The 14,914-nt window shown below is 48.1% G+C and overlaps 1 protein-coding gene across 2 annotated transcripts in view; it reads right to left on the bottom strand.

Moving 5' to 3' along the window:
* DOCK2 (dedicator of cytokinesis 2) overlaps window positions 1-14,914 on the bottom strand; it is a 365,121-nt gene that overhangs the window by 28,946 nt on the left and 321,261 nt on the right. For both annotated transcript variants that reach the window (XM_015565082.1, XM_006765379.2), the window contains exons 35-38: window positions 10,354-10,510; window positions 8,262-8,302; window positions 4,133-4,223; window positions 3,152-3,271 (exon numbers count right to left, since the gene is read on the bottom strand). In XM_015565082.1, coding sequence (XP_015420568.1) covers window positions 3,152-3,271; window positions 4,133-4,223; window positions 8,262-8,302; window positions 10,354-10,510 — 409 coding nt within the window. The remainder of the gene's footprint in view (window positions 1-3,151; window positions 3,272-4,132; window positions 4,224-8,261; window positions 8,303-10,353; window positions 10,511-14,914) is intronic.

Below are 14,914 nucleotides of genomic sequence, written 5' to 3'. Positions count from 1 at the left end.
CCCACGCACAGGGAGCCCCAGCCCACGCACAGGGAGCCCCAGCCCACGCACAGGGAGCTCGGTGCTTCCCAGGAGCCCTTCCTTTGCCTCCCAGCCCAGTTTCTTGACAAATAACAGAGCAGCTACATACTAGGCTGAACATGGTCCCCACAGGCTCTCGGGCCCTCACAACCTCTCTGAGAGGTTCCTGGCGGCTTCTGTAGTCCCCAGGTAAGACGCAGAGCCTCATGGGCAGAGCAGTGGCCCAGCTCAGATGCCCAACCCAAAGCAGGGCCAGGATGCCCACCTGGGGGTGCCCCGGGGCCTTGCTTCACTCCTGCCTCAGAAGTGAATGAACTCCCTCAGCTGCCCCGTGCAGGCGGGGCAGGGAGGTGTAGCCCTATTTTCCAAAGAGAAATGGTTCACAGAGAAGCAAGCAGGTGCCTGGGCGCAGGGTTTCTGGAGACAGAGATGGGGCCAGATCCACTTCTCCTGGTGCTCATGCCTGGGGCCTTCCACTCTGCCAGCCTGATGCCTTTCCCTTCTGGCCATCTCCCCTCCCTCCCTCTCTCCTCCTTCCCTCCCTCCCTTCCTCTGCCTCTTTTTTGGTGTGTGTATGTGGTAAGGACACGAGATCTACCGTTAAGAGAATTTTTTAAAAACCTAGTTAGCTGTTTGTAATTGGTTGTTATTCATATATATATATACATATATATATATTATTATTATTATTATTATTATTATTATTATTGATTTCAGAGAGGAAGGGAGAGGGAGAGAGATGGAAACATCAATGACAAGTGAATCATTGATCGGCTGCCTCCTGCACGCCCCACACTGGGGATGGAGCCCACAACCTGGGCATGTGCCCTGACTGGGAATGGAACCACGACCTCCTGGCTCATAGGTTGACACTCATCCTCTGAGCCACGCCAGCCGGGCGACCATCTAAACAGAATTTTAAGCTCACGGCGGGACCCAGTATTGCTAAGCAATGCCAATGCTGCCCCGCCGCGCTCTAGAGCCCTGTCATCTGTGTAACTGCAACGATGCAGGCCCTTCTCAGTGGGGTTATTTGGCGGGGGTGCGTGTACAGGGGCCGCACAGAGGCGGGGATGGGAGTGGTACTAGAGTAATAAAAAGAGTGATTGCGGTGTTTAAAAAGATAGGTCTTTTCTGTATTTAAAACCAATTCTGAAAGCAATCCCTGGACATAGGGGTCCATTTCCCTCTGCTTTGTGTGAGGCTGGAGCTGACAGATCACCCCTCCATCTGCAGCCACAGGGGTGGGAACCCCAGCAGAGAGGCCAGTGAAGGCACGGTGGGCAGAGGTCTGGCAATCTCAAGGGACACCCATTACATTTCACATTTGGTTTAAAATAGAAAAAATGCACCTAAATGGAGAAGCTGGGGGAGGTGGGGGAGAGAGGGGCGGTTGCCAAAATGCAGTGTGTGCTTTGTAGCAAAAGTGCTCTCTCTGCATCCAAGCATAAAAATAAATAGAAGCAAGTGCGGAGTGCAGGCGCCGTGGCTGTAAACCCATGGACAGCGTAGGGAGCAGCGCAAAAGAGCTTTATGTGCCAGAAGGAACCAAGTCCGTGGGCCAGGCCGGCTGATGCTTCCTCTTCAGCCAGAACAAGGGGTGGTGGTAACACCCTGAGCTGGCCAGGGGACTGTGGCTCAAGTGGAGGTCTTTGCCAACTTCATACCATAATATGCCAGAAGTGCTCTTCCCGTGTGTAAGAGACCACTAAGGGGCCAGGAAGGAAGCCAGGCGGGAGTTAGGGACCTGGGATTTCCTCCCACATCTGCCCCTGTGGTCACTGGGACCTCTGACAGTCACGGATCCCTGAGCCTGATACAGTCCAGGGCCTGCTGGCTTCCAGGCGTGGCATGGTATACAGTGGTGGAGCAGATATAAATGTGGAACATAAGTGAGTAAAGCACACACAAAAATAGATGTAATTTGGGTTCTGAGGGATGTAGAGGAGTCTACCAGGTGGTGACAGATGGACTTATGGGGTAGAAAGCCATGATGTGTGCTTGGAGCAATGAGTTTTTAAGGAGGAGAGGTGTGGGGGAAAAGAAGTTGAAAGGATGCTAAGGAATATGGGCTTCATTCTAGAAATTTCCACACAGTGGCTTTCAGAGTGAGCTGTACCCATCTGCTCATCCTCTCTGCTCCCAAAGTATTTAGTCACCACCCTGTTCCACCCCCTCTCCCACAATTGCACAACACCAAAGGGTAATGTGCAAAAAACATCATGATTGGCATGTCCATCTTGCCAACTGGACGGTAAAGTCTTTGAGATTGGGGATTATGCCTTCTCCTCTCTGCTTAGCACAGGGTGGGTCGAATTGGATACCTTGCAGAAAACAAAGCTCAGCATGCACTTTTGGGGCTCCCCCACCCCACTGTGACAACTTCGTCAGCTAGTAACCAACAATACACTGACTGGATGTCTCGCAGGGCAGGAGGTTCCAGAGATGGCAGAATCTCTGCCCTCAAGAGGCTTATAATGGTAAATTATAAACAGTGTTGTTCACCCACTCAGCTCCTGGGAATTTATAAGCCCTTCCCAGACATTACCTCATTTTGTCTTTCCAGGGAAGGTGGGGGGATCAGACTAAGACAGATGCGAGGAACTGCAGTGCGAGGACAGACCGAATTCAGTGCTAATCTGTGTCCTGAGGAACACCAGAGGCCTTGCGATTCAGAGGAGAGGCAGCAGGTAATGACGGAGGAAATGGCCTTCAACTGGGGCCTTGAAGGTGGAGTCGGTGATGATGGTGACAGGCACAACTCAGCCAGATGTCACTATGTACCAGGTCCTGTGCTACATGTTCCACATGCAGCTTCTCACCCAATTTTCCCAATATCACTAGGAGGTGGGTACGATTCGTATCTCACTATTGTGGGTAGGGAATTGGCATCTCCTAGAGGCTGAGGGAACTGTGGGTAGAGGACCAAGTTGTGAAGTCCAGGCCACCTGAGTGTCCAGGTGTGCAATACTGGTGCCATGAACAAAGGTGGTAGGACTGGAGATGGAGAGAAGTGGTCAGACTTAGGACTGGGATGGAGATATGCAGGTGGGTTGGTATGGAGCACAGGAGAGAGCCACCCTTCCCGGTAGCAGGGCCCTCACAGAGAGGGAAGGCACGGACAAATTACCTTTCCTTTGTCAAAGTATCCTATGATGATCTCATACAGCGTCTCCTTCAGCTGGCGGTGGGTCTGGGGGTGCTGTTGGCCTGTCTGCATGACCTGTGAGGCGCACTGTTCGTCTGACCACTGTGGAGAGAGGACATGCAGCGTCACCAGGAGCTGAGGGGCCACTGAGGGTGGGTGTCTCCCTCACGGATGAGGAGCTGTCTCCCTGCCACCCTGGGTGTCAGCGGCCAGTCAGAGAGAAACTGGCTGACAGGCTACACTTGGGAAGCACCCCTTGATTTTTGCTGAGTCACGCTTGAGTCTCTACTGCAGTGGTTCTCAACCTGTGGGTCGCAACCCCTTTGGTGGTCAAAGGACCCTTTCACAGGGGTCGACTAAGACCATCCTGCATATCAGATATTTACATGACGATTCATAACAGTAGCAACATGACAGTTATGAAGTAACAACAAAAATAATTTTATGGTTGGGTCTCAACATGAGGAACGGTATTTAAAGGGCCAGAAGGTTGAGAACCACTGCTCTACTGGCTCATATATATGGTGTGTAGGGACTTTCTCTGAACTCCTAGGAGACAGGGTCCCAGCTCTTCAAAAGTCAGAGGAAATCCCTCAGACTTTGTCCAGCTCTAGCAGCACTTTTAATAGCAGGAAAATGGCTCAAGTGGAGGTCTGAGTATGCTAATGATTTACAGTTGATGTCTGGATGTTATAGAAAACAGTTGGATGTTATATAAAACCATAAGACATATCTTGAGGGGTTACTGTTGCTGCTAAATGTGAAGGTCACAGAGACCTTATGTGCCCAGGAGAAGCAGTGCAGAAAAGTAACCTTGCCAGATCAAGTTGTTGGAGTAAGAGCAACACAAAATTTATTTAGCTAATTTTTTTTTCTTTTCTTTTTTTTCTTTTTAACTCTCCCACTTGCTGTGAGGCCCGAGGGGAATCCCTGCATGAATCCACTTCATGGGAAGGGCAGTACCTTGAGAAGCCAAGTGTGGAGAAGGAGCGTGTAGGCAGCCTCCGTGTAGTTGTCACAGTCCAGGTGAAGATCGCGGAGTTTATACAGGTACCTGTTTGGGGAAATAAACTGAGTTACCAGGTGATAAGGAGGCAGGTGGCAGGGCCAGGTAGAAGCCAGACAGAGCAACTGAGTACCTCTGGGGAATTCTCCCTCCCTAATAGCCAGCGCCCCTGGGTGGTCATGATGACAACACTTGGCATCTGTGGGGCACTGGGTGTGTGGCAGGTACTATGCTAAGTCTTTTACATGCCTCAGATCATTTAATCTGCATGACAACCCTGTAAAATGGGTCTGTTGGGGACAATCATTTTCAGACGAGAAAACTATGGCCTGGAAAAGTCAGGCATGCTTCAGGCCAGTACCATTAAACTTCATACTGAAGACTCTAGACAATGCAATATGACAAGGGAAACCGGGGAAGGAGAACTGAGTAACTTGTCAGAAGTCACGTGATAATAAATGGAAGAGCTGAAACGGGATCCCAGGTAACTGCCCTTAGAGCCCATGCTCTGGTCATTGTCCTATTCCAGAGCATGAACAAGCCATGGCCCTGCAAAGGGGCAGATCCCACCTGCTCTTCAGTGTTCTCTGGGGATAAAGAAAGTACATTTAAGGAAGAAAGTGGACCAGGGTCTGGAGATTGGATATTCACTTCCAGACCTGGAGCTGTCAGCAGGGAGAATCTACTATTCAACAATAATCACATCCCCACCACCCATCCATTTACAATGTGATGCTCCAATTCTGATCCCCGGGATGACTGTATGGATGAGTGGTGTTGAGGACAGGGCAGGAACAAAGGAAGGGAACTCTAGGCAATTCTTAATTTGACACATAAGAGGTATTAAGGGGCAGGGAATTAATTTTCGGTGTCTTCCTTTGCTCATCAGTAAGATGGCAACGCTCACAGAACACACCTATGGGCATATAAAGAGCCAAGCAGTCCATGTCGGAAGGCTGAGAAAGTGACGGCTAGCATTGCAGCTGATAAATGCGAGTTTGCACTGGAAGTGATTAGCCTAGAGCCAGCACTGAGCTGTAATGGTTCTTATCTATTTTCACTGTGAATTCGGTTCTTCTACAAAGAAGAACCTGCCACTGTGGGAAACAGATTCAGAGCCAGAGCACCACTGCTCTGGCGACTTGCATGTCATCAGGAGCAGGCAACGCTTAGTGCTTGAGTGAAGGGGCGATGCTGTGATGCAAGCCCCGGTCTCTTCCTCTGAGAGCGAAGGCGGTGTCTGCCAAGATTCCGCCCTGACTGCCTAACCACAGGGTACAAAGGGCTTCTGAAGCAGCTGCTCTCAAAGCAGAGCTCAGTGCTCAGGCTTAGGCTCCTGCTAGAAGAAACCTATCTACACAAAATGTCACCAAAGGAGAAGCTGGCCACATGAAACATGGCCTGCGAGCCAGATGCAGGCTGCCTGACCTCAGGGCAGGGACTGGCAAAGATTTTGAGGAGAAAAAGGCAGCTAGTGGTTTTTGATAACTAATGAGCCAGGACATCCTAGTGACCTTTCTCTCATTTCTTGATTCAACCAGCCAAGTTGTGCTGAGCGCACGGCTGTACCAGGCACTAGAGATAGTGGGGACAAAAGTAGACACCGTTCTCAGGATTTGGCATTTATACAGTCTAGGGGAAGGGGGCAGATGTCAATCAAATCATCAAATAAATAATTGCCAAAAGATAGCTATGATCAATGTCATGGAGGAGGATCTATGGTACTATGACAGCAGGATTCATCCAGGTGGGGCTTCCAGCAAGTTTTCCATAGTGTGACAGGTGAACTGGTATCTGCAGGTAAGGGGATGAATGAATGATCAAATGATCTTATTCATTCATTCATTTATCAAATGGTGCTTTATATATTCTATTCATTCATTCTCCCTACAATCCTTTCATAGATAAGAAAACTGAGACCTGTGTTGAAGTAGATGGACCTAGAAATAGGTAAAGCCAGGTTTTGAAACCAGCTATTTCTGCCTCTACAATCATGGCCTTTCCACCCTCGACTTTTTTTTTGCACGTGGCCTGCACGTAGGGAGTGTTGAGCCTGTGGTCCACCTTTAGAAACCCCTCCATCTATGGCTGAACCCGCCTTATCCCAGCCTGCCTGTCCTTGGATCTCTGATGGCTGGGTCCATAGCACGTGGAGAGCACAGTCAGAGGGAGAGCCTTCCTGGTGCTTATAACCCCTAATTCGCCAGCGCACCCTCTCCTCTCCTTCGTCAACTCCAGGGGGTGGTGATCAATTGCAGTGCCCACAGCAACGCAACCTGATGGGCCCAACCTGGGTTCAAACTCAAACACCTACCGGTGCCAACTGGGCAGTGAGGGAGATGCCCTGGAAGCTCAGGGGTGAGCAGAGAAAGTGCTGTGCCCAGAGCTCCCCTACCCTGCCTCAAGGAGCCCAACCACCAGTCTGGGTGATAGTTGTCAGGACAAGATAAGGGCCCAGTGCCGCCATACCTTCTTCTCAGTTCTTCAGAAGAAGTGGGAAATTTTGATTTTGGGGGTAAATATCTCTAGATTAAAAAAAATTGGCAATTAAAAGTGTCTTTAAATATTATGTCTGTCAAATAAAACAGACTTTTAGACTACATCCTTGTCTACAACATCTGTTTAGGAAAGTGTGGTTTTCCTAGACAACTCTATAGTCCTCAAATCTCCAAAGCTTATGGATATCTGGGAGCCACTACCTGTGTTTCTAAAGTGGGAAGGAGAGAAGAGAGGTTGGAGGGAGGGCACCGTGTGCTGGGCACTTCACCTGTAGCATCTCTTGTAATCCTCAGAACACACGGTAGAACAAAGACATCCTGCAGGGGAAGTCACAGCCCAGAGGGGCTGAGGGAAATAACCAGGGTCTCAGGAAAACAAGGGGAGACCCCAAGCCTCTTGGACCCACAGCTTTGCGCTACTACAGTAAGCCATGTCTAGTGATGCTATAAATACTCTCAAGCTTAGGACAACCTGTGGAATTATACTTTTTCCAAGCAATCGTTCCTGTTTCTGGATTAACGCTAAGCTAAATTAGACCTATCCACAGTGCTAGCAGAGTGAGTTCAGACTTCGAATTAGAGCCTGAAGGGGCTATGGTCAACTGTGCTTTGCAGGTCCTGGTGACATAGAGATGTGCATGAGGATATAGGCCCAAGAATTCCATCACTGCACTATGTATGACAGAAAAGAGCTGGAAACATCTAAGTGTTCAACAATATTGGATTGGCTATATAAATTACGGTATATTCTGGAAAGAGAATTTTATAGTTTCATTAAAAATGATATCAAAAGAAAAAAATGATGTCGAAATATATCTGTTGACATGGAATTCTTGTCAAGCAAAGAATACATTATGAGCAATGTGATCCCATTTTTGCAAAAAATGTGCATGCATAGTATTCAATTTATATATAAATAGAAAAGGGTCTGGGAATATGTATGGATTATTGGAGTTTATTTCATTTTTTTGTTTTGCTTGTCTGTATTTTATGAGTATTTTTTGTCTTGGTAATTAATATGTGTTATTTTTGCAATGAGTAAAAATAACAGGATTTTTAAAAAAAACTTTGAAGAAAAAAATATGATTCTGAGAAAAATTGGCAAGGGAGTTCTTTGCTCCAGGCTAATGTCCCAAAAAATCCTTCATTACATGCCCAAATAGCTGCCTTTCACATGCCTACAAGAAAGCGCCATCATACATCCGAGCATTTTTTCCCCTTTGAAACTGGGCTGCCAATGATCTGACTACACGCCTTATAAACGCAGGACTTGGGCTTCACGTGCCAGCCTTGCACCAAATACAAGTGCAATGTCCCAGCTCGAGCCACAAGGTGGGTTAAGGAGAGTTTGAGCTGTAGATATCGCAAAACAACATGGCAGGTCAGAGAACTCCCAGCGGGCTTGCGGGCTGATGACAGGGAATGAAAGGAGCTGAATCTGGGGAGAATGATAGGAATCGGAACACAGAGGGCCTGAGAACCAAGAAGGTAAGTTTAAATTCTGGCCTGAGACAATAGGGAGCCATCGATGGGTATTGAGCGGGAGAGTGACACAGCAGGACTGGGTTTTAGAAAACAAAAATCTTACCTTATGTACATCTCTTCCCGGTTGTTATCTTTGTAGAAATTCTAGATGGGAAGGAAAAGAGTGGTGAGTGCTTTTCTTTGCAGAGTGGCAGGGGTGGAGGGTGCAGCGACGGAGATGAGAAGGAAGATTGCTGTTTACTATCTGGGCGCCCCGAGATGGGAGCAAGAAATTGCATTTCCTGAATGCATCCAACAGCCTCATTAGGAGATTCTGCCGTGGGAATCACTCCCTGATCCTCAGACAATGGAGGGACAAAGGAAGTACCAGCCATCACATATCAGGGGCTGCAGTGGAGCTATTGGCTGCGCTGAGAGGTGGGCTGCCGAGGCCGAGGCCATCTACACTGACATAGTCCACTGTGAGGGCAGCCTGGCTTGATCTTCACAGGGGCAGACACTGCACCCTGGTGGGGCTGAGTTGGAATCAGAGTAACAGCAATAATCAGAGTAACAGTCATAGAAATCATAATAGATCCCAGTGATCATAACTCCTGACCGTACAGAACTATCAGGGGTTACAGTAAGATTCCACAGCCAAAGACATTTAAACCTGGAAATACCTGGAAATGGCTCAGGGGCCATTCAGACCAGTGGTCATCCTGGGCTCCACCCAGAGATCCTGTCCCGTGTATTTTAAAATAAGTCCTTATAGATTTTGAGCCAGAAGGTCATGATGGGATCTGTGGGCCACACCTGGAGAAAACCCGATGGACTCCAGTGCAGCCAGAGGGCAGGGGATGTGTTCCAGGCAGAGAGTCGGTGGGTGGCAGAGCCATACGAAACCTCAGCTCTCCTGATACCCCTGACCTACGCCCTGTCCTCCGCCCCGATACCACGCTGACACCCAAAACTAGCAGGGTCTACTTGCTTCTAGAACGGCCTGTCCAAAGCTTTCTCCCAGGTGAGTCTGAAGGTCAATTTCTTCTACTAACTTCTGTGTCTTCATAGAGACAAACTGCTAAACTCCAGGAAAACCCCGCTCCACGCTCTGTATGTAAACTGGGCCTGGTGGAGTGATTAGCAATGAATTCCTTTCTGCTATAATCAGGATTTTTAAACTCCCCTTAGCAGTTAGGGAAATCAATTGGCAATATCGAGGCTGTTAAAAAGGGAAATGGAGGCCACACCACAGGACTTTGGGGACAGGGCTTGAACGGTGTTTCTAGACACTGAGAATGGCAGGGGCTCATTGTGATGGATGCCACGTGGTCTCTGGTCAACTTTCCTCATTGTAACCACAGAGGGTGGGCAGGCATGGTGGGTGTGAGGCACTATGGCTGCCTCTATCTGTGTATTGACCACATCACAGGACATGGGAAGAGAAACATTTGGGAGTTTCCCATGGCGGGTCCTGTTTACAGAGGCTAAGAGCTCAGCTATGGGATTAGCTGCCCTGAATAGCCTGTGCCCCACACTCATTTTCTAGAAATTCTAGTTATTAGCGTTACTTCATTCTGTAAGAGAGAGAAATTACCACACAGTGAGCATTTAACCACAGGCCAGGACTGCACAGCCTATGAAATGGGTACTATTATTTTCTCCATGGAACAGATAAACACACTAAACCAGTGATTCTCAACCTTCCTAATGCCACGACCCTTTAATACAGTTCCTCATGTTATGGTGACCCCCAACCATAAAATTATTTTCATTGCTACTTCATAACTGTAATTTTGCTACTGTTATGAATCATAATGTAAATATCTGATATGCTTAATGTGTTTTCTGATGGTTGCACAGGTTGAGAACCATCAGAAAGCCTCTTTGACTGTCTACTCTACTAATTATCTGAGGGAGCACGAGAACCCGTCGGCTGTGTGTCTCCAAAGCTCACCTCTTAACCACTTCCTGCTGCCGCCTTCCTTCCATGGGATGTGTTAGGTGCTAAAGGCCATACTCATTCCCATTTCAGATATAAGGAAACTGAGGCACAGAAAGGTGACGTGATTGCCTCAGACACAGAGTCAGCAGATGGCAGAGCAGGAGTTCAATCTTACATCTGTCTGATTCACAGAGCCCAAAGTGCTGTCTTCGGATCAAGAACAGTAGTGAGCCCCAAAGCCAGGCCTGTCCCCGGACTCCACCCCACCTACCAGCAGGTTCACGGTGCAGCTCATGCGGTTGTCTTTGCTCTCATCCGTCATCACGCCCCGGTAGTCCAGCAGTTTCTCCAGAAGGCCTTTGACCAGGCTCACAAAGTTCGCCACGGACTTGGCAATGGTCAGATGCTCAGTGGCACACTCCATCAGGCTGTGGGCAGACAGGAGGGCAGTGAGCTGGGCTGGGAAGAAGCTGTGCTGGGGTGAGGGGTATAGGGGGGTGGGGTGGGGTGGAGCACAAGCCAAATAATCTAGTGAATTCAAGTTCCCCTGGTTCATTGGCTCATTTTGTGCATTTTCCAATCACTTATTCATTATACACTTATTTGCACGTATATAGCAGTTCGATGGATCACAGTTCAATGAATCATCGCAATCCAAACTCATGGCATTTGAGGGTCAACTGTGATCCCCCCCACCACCATCAAAATGGGGAAAAATAAAAATAAATTTCCAGTATGGGCAATGTTTCAGGAAAATGGTCACCTTTATACACCCACATTGGGAGTAAATCAGTACAACTTTGGGGAGGGGGTAGCAATTTTCACAATATCAAAATTGCAAATGTGCATATCTTTTGACCCAATAATTCTACTTTGGGGAATCTATTCTTCAGAAATGTTCTCAGAAGTATGCAAGGATATACTTATAACACTGATAAGTTATGTCTAATGGTGAAATAGTTGGAACTATTTTAAATCTCCATCAATAAGCAGATGGTTAAATAAATTAAAACATATTCACAAACTGTAATTCCATTAAGCCATTAAAAAGTATGAGAGATCAATATGTTTTAACACAAAGAGCTCGAAAAAATATATAGTTATGAAAAGTAAGACTCCAAACAATAATTGTTTTTTATTTAACCTGCTCCCATAGAGCCTACCATGTCTCAGGCATTATTCTAAGCGTCTCACAAATTTTAACTCACTTAACCTCCCACCACATTCTTATGAGATGGGAAGTTTGCAAACTGGGAAACTAAGTCACAGAGAGGTCAACTAAGCTGTGCAAGGTCACACAGGTGATAAGTGCCAACAGTCTGGCTTAAGCATCTGCACACTCAACCAGCAAGCACTATGTGTGAGCAGAAATGCGCTTCTGTGTTGTGTGTCTATGTGTTTGTAAATCTGCAGGATATGGGCGGGAAGGATAAACCCTGGAGTCTTCAGAGTGGTTGCTTCTGATGAGGGGTCTAGGTAGGGAAATAGAGGAAGACAATGTTCACTGTTCAATTTAAATGTGCATCTATTATTTAAAAATTTAATATTTGTTATAATATTAATATTCTACATTAAAAAAAAATACCCACAAAAGAACATAGCATTTCTTAAGCACCTGTTGATTGCTAGGCACTAGGCTAGGCATTGCTTGGGGCAGGGATGGAAGAAAGATATAAAATAAAAAGAAATATAAAAAAGAATCATATCTGCCCTCAGTCAGCCCACAGGCTAGGTAGAAAGAGATGGATGGATTAAAATTTTGATTAATGACTACTTACTTGTTAATCACTTATTCTGGACCAGATCCTATACCAATCACTTTTTCTTAAGAAACTATCGCGATAATTCTGATAAATAAAAAATATTCCTCTTGTTTTACAACTGAGGAAACCAAGGCTCAGAAAGGTGAAATGACCTTCCCAATATCGATCAGATAGTAAACGGTGACCTTGGGAACCAAGATGATCACTGTTCAATATTTCCCCGGGGAGAAGCATTGCCGCATGGCCTCAGGCATCCCGTGTAGCCCTGGACAAGCATTACCCAGGGCATCTGTTTCTGCCTACTCTCCTGAGGAAGTTTAAGTCTCAAGAGCTCCTAGGAGGGGGCAGGTAAGAAAGACAAGGATTTTTTTTCTTTTTTCTTTTTTTGGGAGGGGAGGTGGCGGTCATTTCCTCCCAGAAGCCAAACCAGGCTGCATGGAGGCGAAGTTGCAAACTGTGGCTGCGATCAGACAAATCCATCAACTCAGTGGGAGAAGCACCTGTCTCCTGGCTCTCAGAGATGCAAATTGCCCTCAGATTTTGGCCTGTCAGGCCCCGTCACAGCTGTGCCTGACTCCTTCTGGGACGGTCATGTGCAGCCCTGCTTCCCACCCGAAACACAAGGCAGCCTGGTGTCGAGGGTGTGATTTCTCCTCTAAACGTGTACTGTTTCTGAGGGCTCTCCATGAGCATCCACCCTCTAAATGTGTAGTGTTCTCAGGGCCTGAGCACAGCCAGACCAGTGGTTCTCTGCCCTGGCCACATGCTGGTCACCAGGGGCCTTTTACAAAGCTCAGCGCCCACCCTGGGGGCGTAACATCGCATTTTCAGGGGTGGGAGCCAGGCAGCAGCACTTCCCTGCTTACGTTCGCCAAGTGACTCTAATGTGCAGCCAACATTAAGAACCACTGGCTTCGTCCCCTGCTTTGCAAACTTCAATATGTGTGGGGACACCTGGGCACTGTGCTAATCGATTCTGACTCCACAGGTCTGGCTAGGGCTCAAGAGTCTGCATTTCTAACAGGCTCCCAGGTGAGGCTGATACTGCTGGTACTTTGAGAAGCAAAGGTTTAGGAGAACAAAGTCTTGGCTTTCTTCGTTTCTCTATTCTTAGGCAAGAGGTAAGAGCTGCTCGTATGGCCCAGGAATGTGAGATAAATGAGCAGACTGGTTTGAAATCATCCATCCATTCACCATCCATCCACCCACATGCATCCATCCTCTAAATGTGTTCTGTCCTAGAAACTCCAGAGTCACTGACCCCTGGGATATCTAGCAAAGGAAGCAGATACAGAAATAAAAATGCACCATAATATATCATGGCGCTACCATGTACTGAGTACTTCCTGTGTTCCAAAGGCTGTGCTAAGCCCGATTTATTGATCCCCTTGCTTAATACTCACAAACTCTCCTTGGGTAGGCATTATGAAGCCCTGCATTTACAGATGGGGCCCCCGGGACTGGGCTTGGATCCTGGCCCTGCCAAGGTTACTCAGCTGTTCCTCCCCTTTGAGGCCCACAGGGGAGAAGAAGTGACAGTGAGAAAGCTGTGGAAATCTCCAGGCAGTGCAGGTAATTCCTCACTCCGTGGAAGGAGGGTGGTGGTGTCTATGTCTGCCTTGGGGGGGGGCTGGGGGGAACTGCACTTCAAACTGGTTGTCATTCCGCATGGAGGGTCCTCAGAAGCAGGAACCTGGCCCATGCCCTTCAGCTGCACTGACAGAGCCGACTGTCACTGCTCCTTTCAAGACTATGTGTGGAACTAGTTGGGTGGGCCCCAGAACACACATTTTCTGTCTTCTTGAGACTTCCGCGCCTCCCTACTTCTAGAAATACTAGAGGCCCGGTGCACGAAATTTGTGCACTGGGGGTGGGGTGGGGGGTGTCCCTCAGCCCACCCTGCACCCTCTCCCTGGAACATCCCTCTCACAATCTGGGACTGCTGGCTCCTAACCGCTCACCTGCCTTCCTGCCTGATTGCTCCTAACCTCTCTACCTGCCTGCCTGATCACCCCTAACCTCTCTGCCTGCCTGCCTGATTTGCCCTCCCCTGCCAGCCTGGTCACCCTTAACTGCCCTCCCCTGCAGGCCTGGCCAAACCCCCACAACTGCCCTCTGCTGCCAGCCTGGTCCCACCCAGCTGCCCTCCCCTGCAGGCCTGGTCCCTCCAACTGCTCTCCCTCCCCTGCAGGCCCTGTCACCCCTAACTGCCCTCCCCTGCTGGCCTGATCTTCCACAACTGCCCTCCCCTGCCAGCCATCTTGTGGCTGTGAGCGCCACCATCTTTGAGGGTGGAGCAATCAATTAGCATATTCCTTCCTTATTGGCTGTGGGTGCCACCATCTTTGCGATGACGTGAGGGTCAGTTAGCATATTCTCTCTTTATTAGATAGGATTCCCAAGAAGATGGAATACAGGAGACAGAGAGCATCTCACTTCTAACTTTAATGTGGGACTGTCACTTTAAGACAGATGTGGATGGGCTGGGGGCAGTGAGGATGACTAGCCTGGAGGAGAAAGACAGGTGGGCTCGTAGCTTCAAATGACCCCATCACTATCCACCTGGAGATGAATAATAATGATAGTTAATATTTCTGGACTATCTATGAGCCAAGCATTTTTACATGACTTTTCTTGGTTATCTCAACAAAAACTCTAAGTTCACTCTGGACTGTGAGTTTATCCCCACTGTGCAGATAAGGACACTGAGGCTGAGAGAGTTCAAAGGAAGAAGCAGGGGCTGGGCCGCTGGACGTCCCATGGGGTCCTGCCTCCTTGGGCTCGCCTTGATTGGTTTTGTAAAAATCATTCACACCTCTGACTTAGGAGAAAAATAATGAGCTGCTTCTCATTTCCTCAGCCTCTGAGGGTTCCTTTTATAAATATTCACTCAGGAAGGATTTGAAAATCCCGCTGATCATCTGAAGACTGCCACAGGGCCCCATCCGCTCATAAAAATGGAAATTGCCAGCAGTATATGTGCTTTCACTTCTGGTCAATATTTAGATTTTCCTTTTTCGAACTTTAAGGAAAACATTGACTCAGGCAAAATGTCACCCCCCCCCCCCG

The sequence above is a fragment of the Myotis davidii genome, unplaced genomic scaffold, assembly GCF_000327345.1.
Source record: "Myotis davidii unplaced genomic scaffold, ASM32734v1 scaffold399, whole genome shotgun sequence".
NCBI classification, from domain to species: domain Eukaryota; kingdom Metazoa; phylum Chordata; class Mammalia; order Chiroptera; family Vespertilionidae; genus Myotis; species Myotis davidii.
The sequence above is the reverse complement of the archived record's forward strand: the minus strand, read 5'-3'. Positions and strand labels throughout refer to the sequence as shown.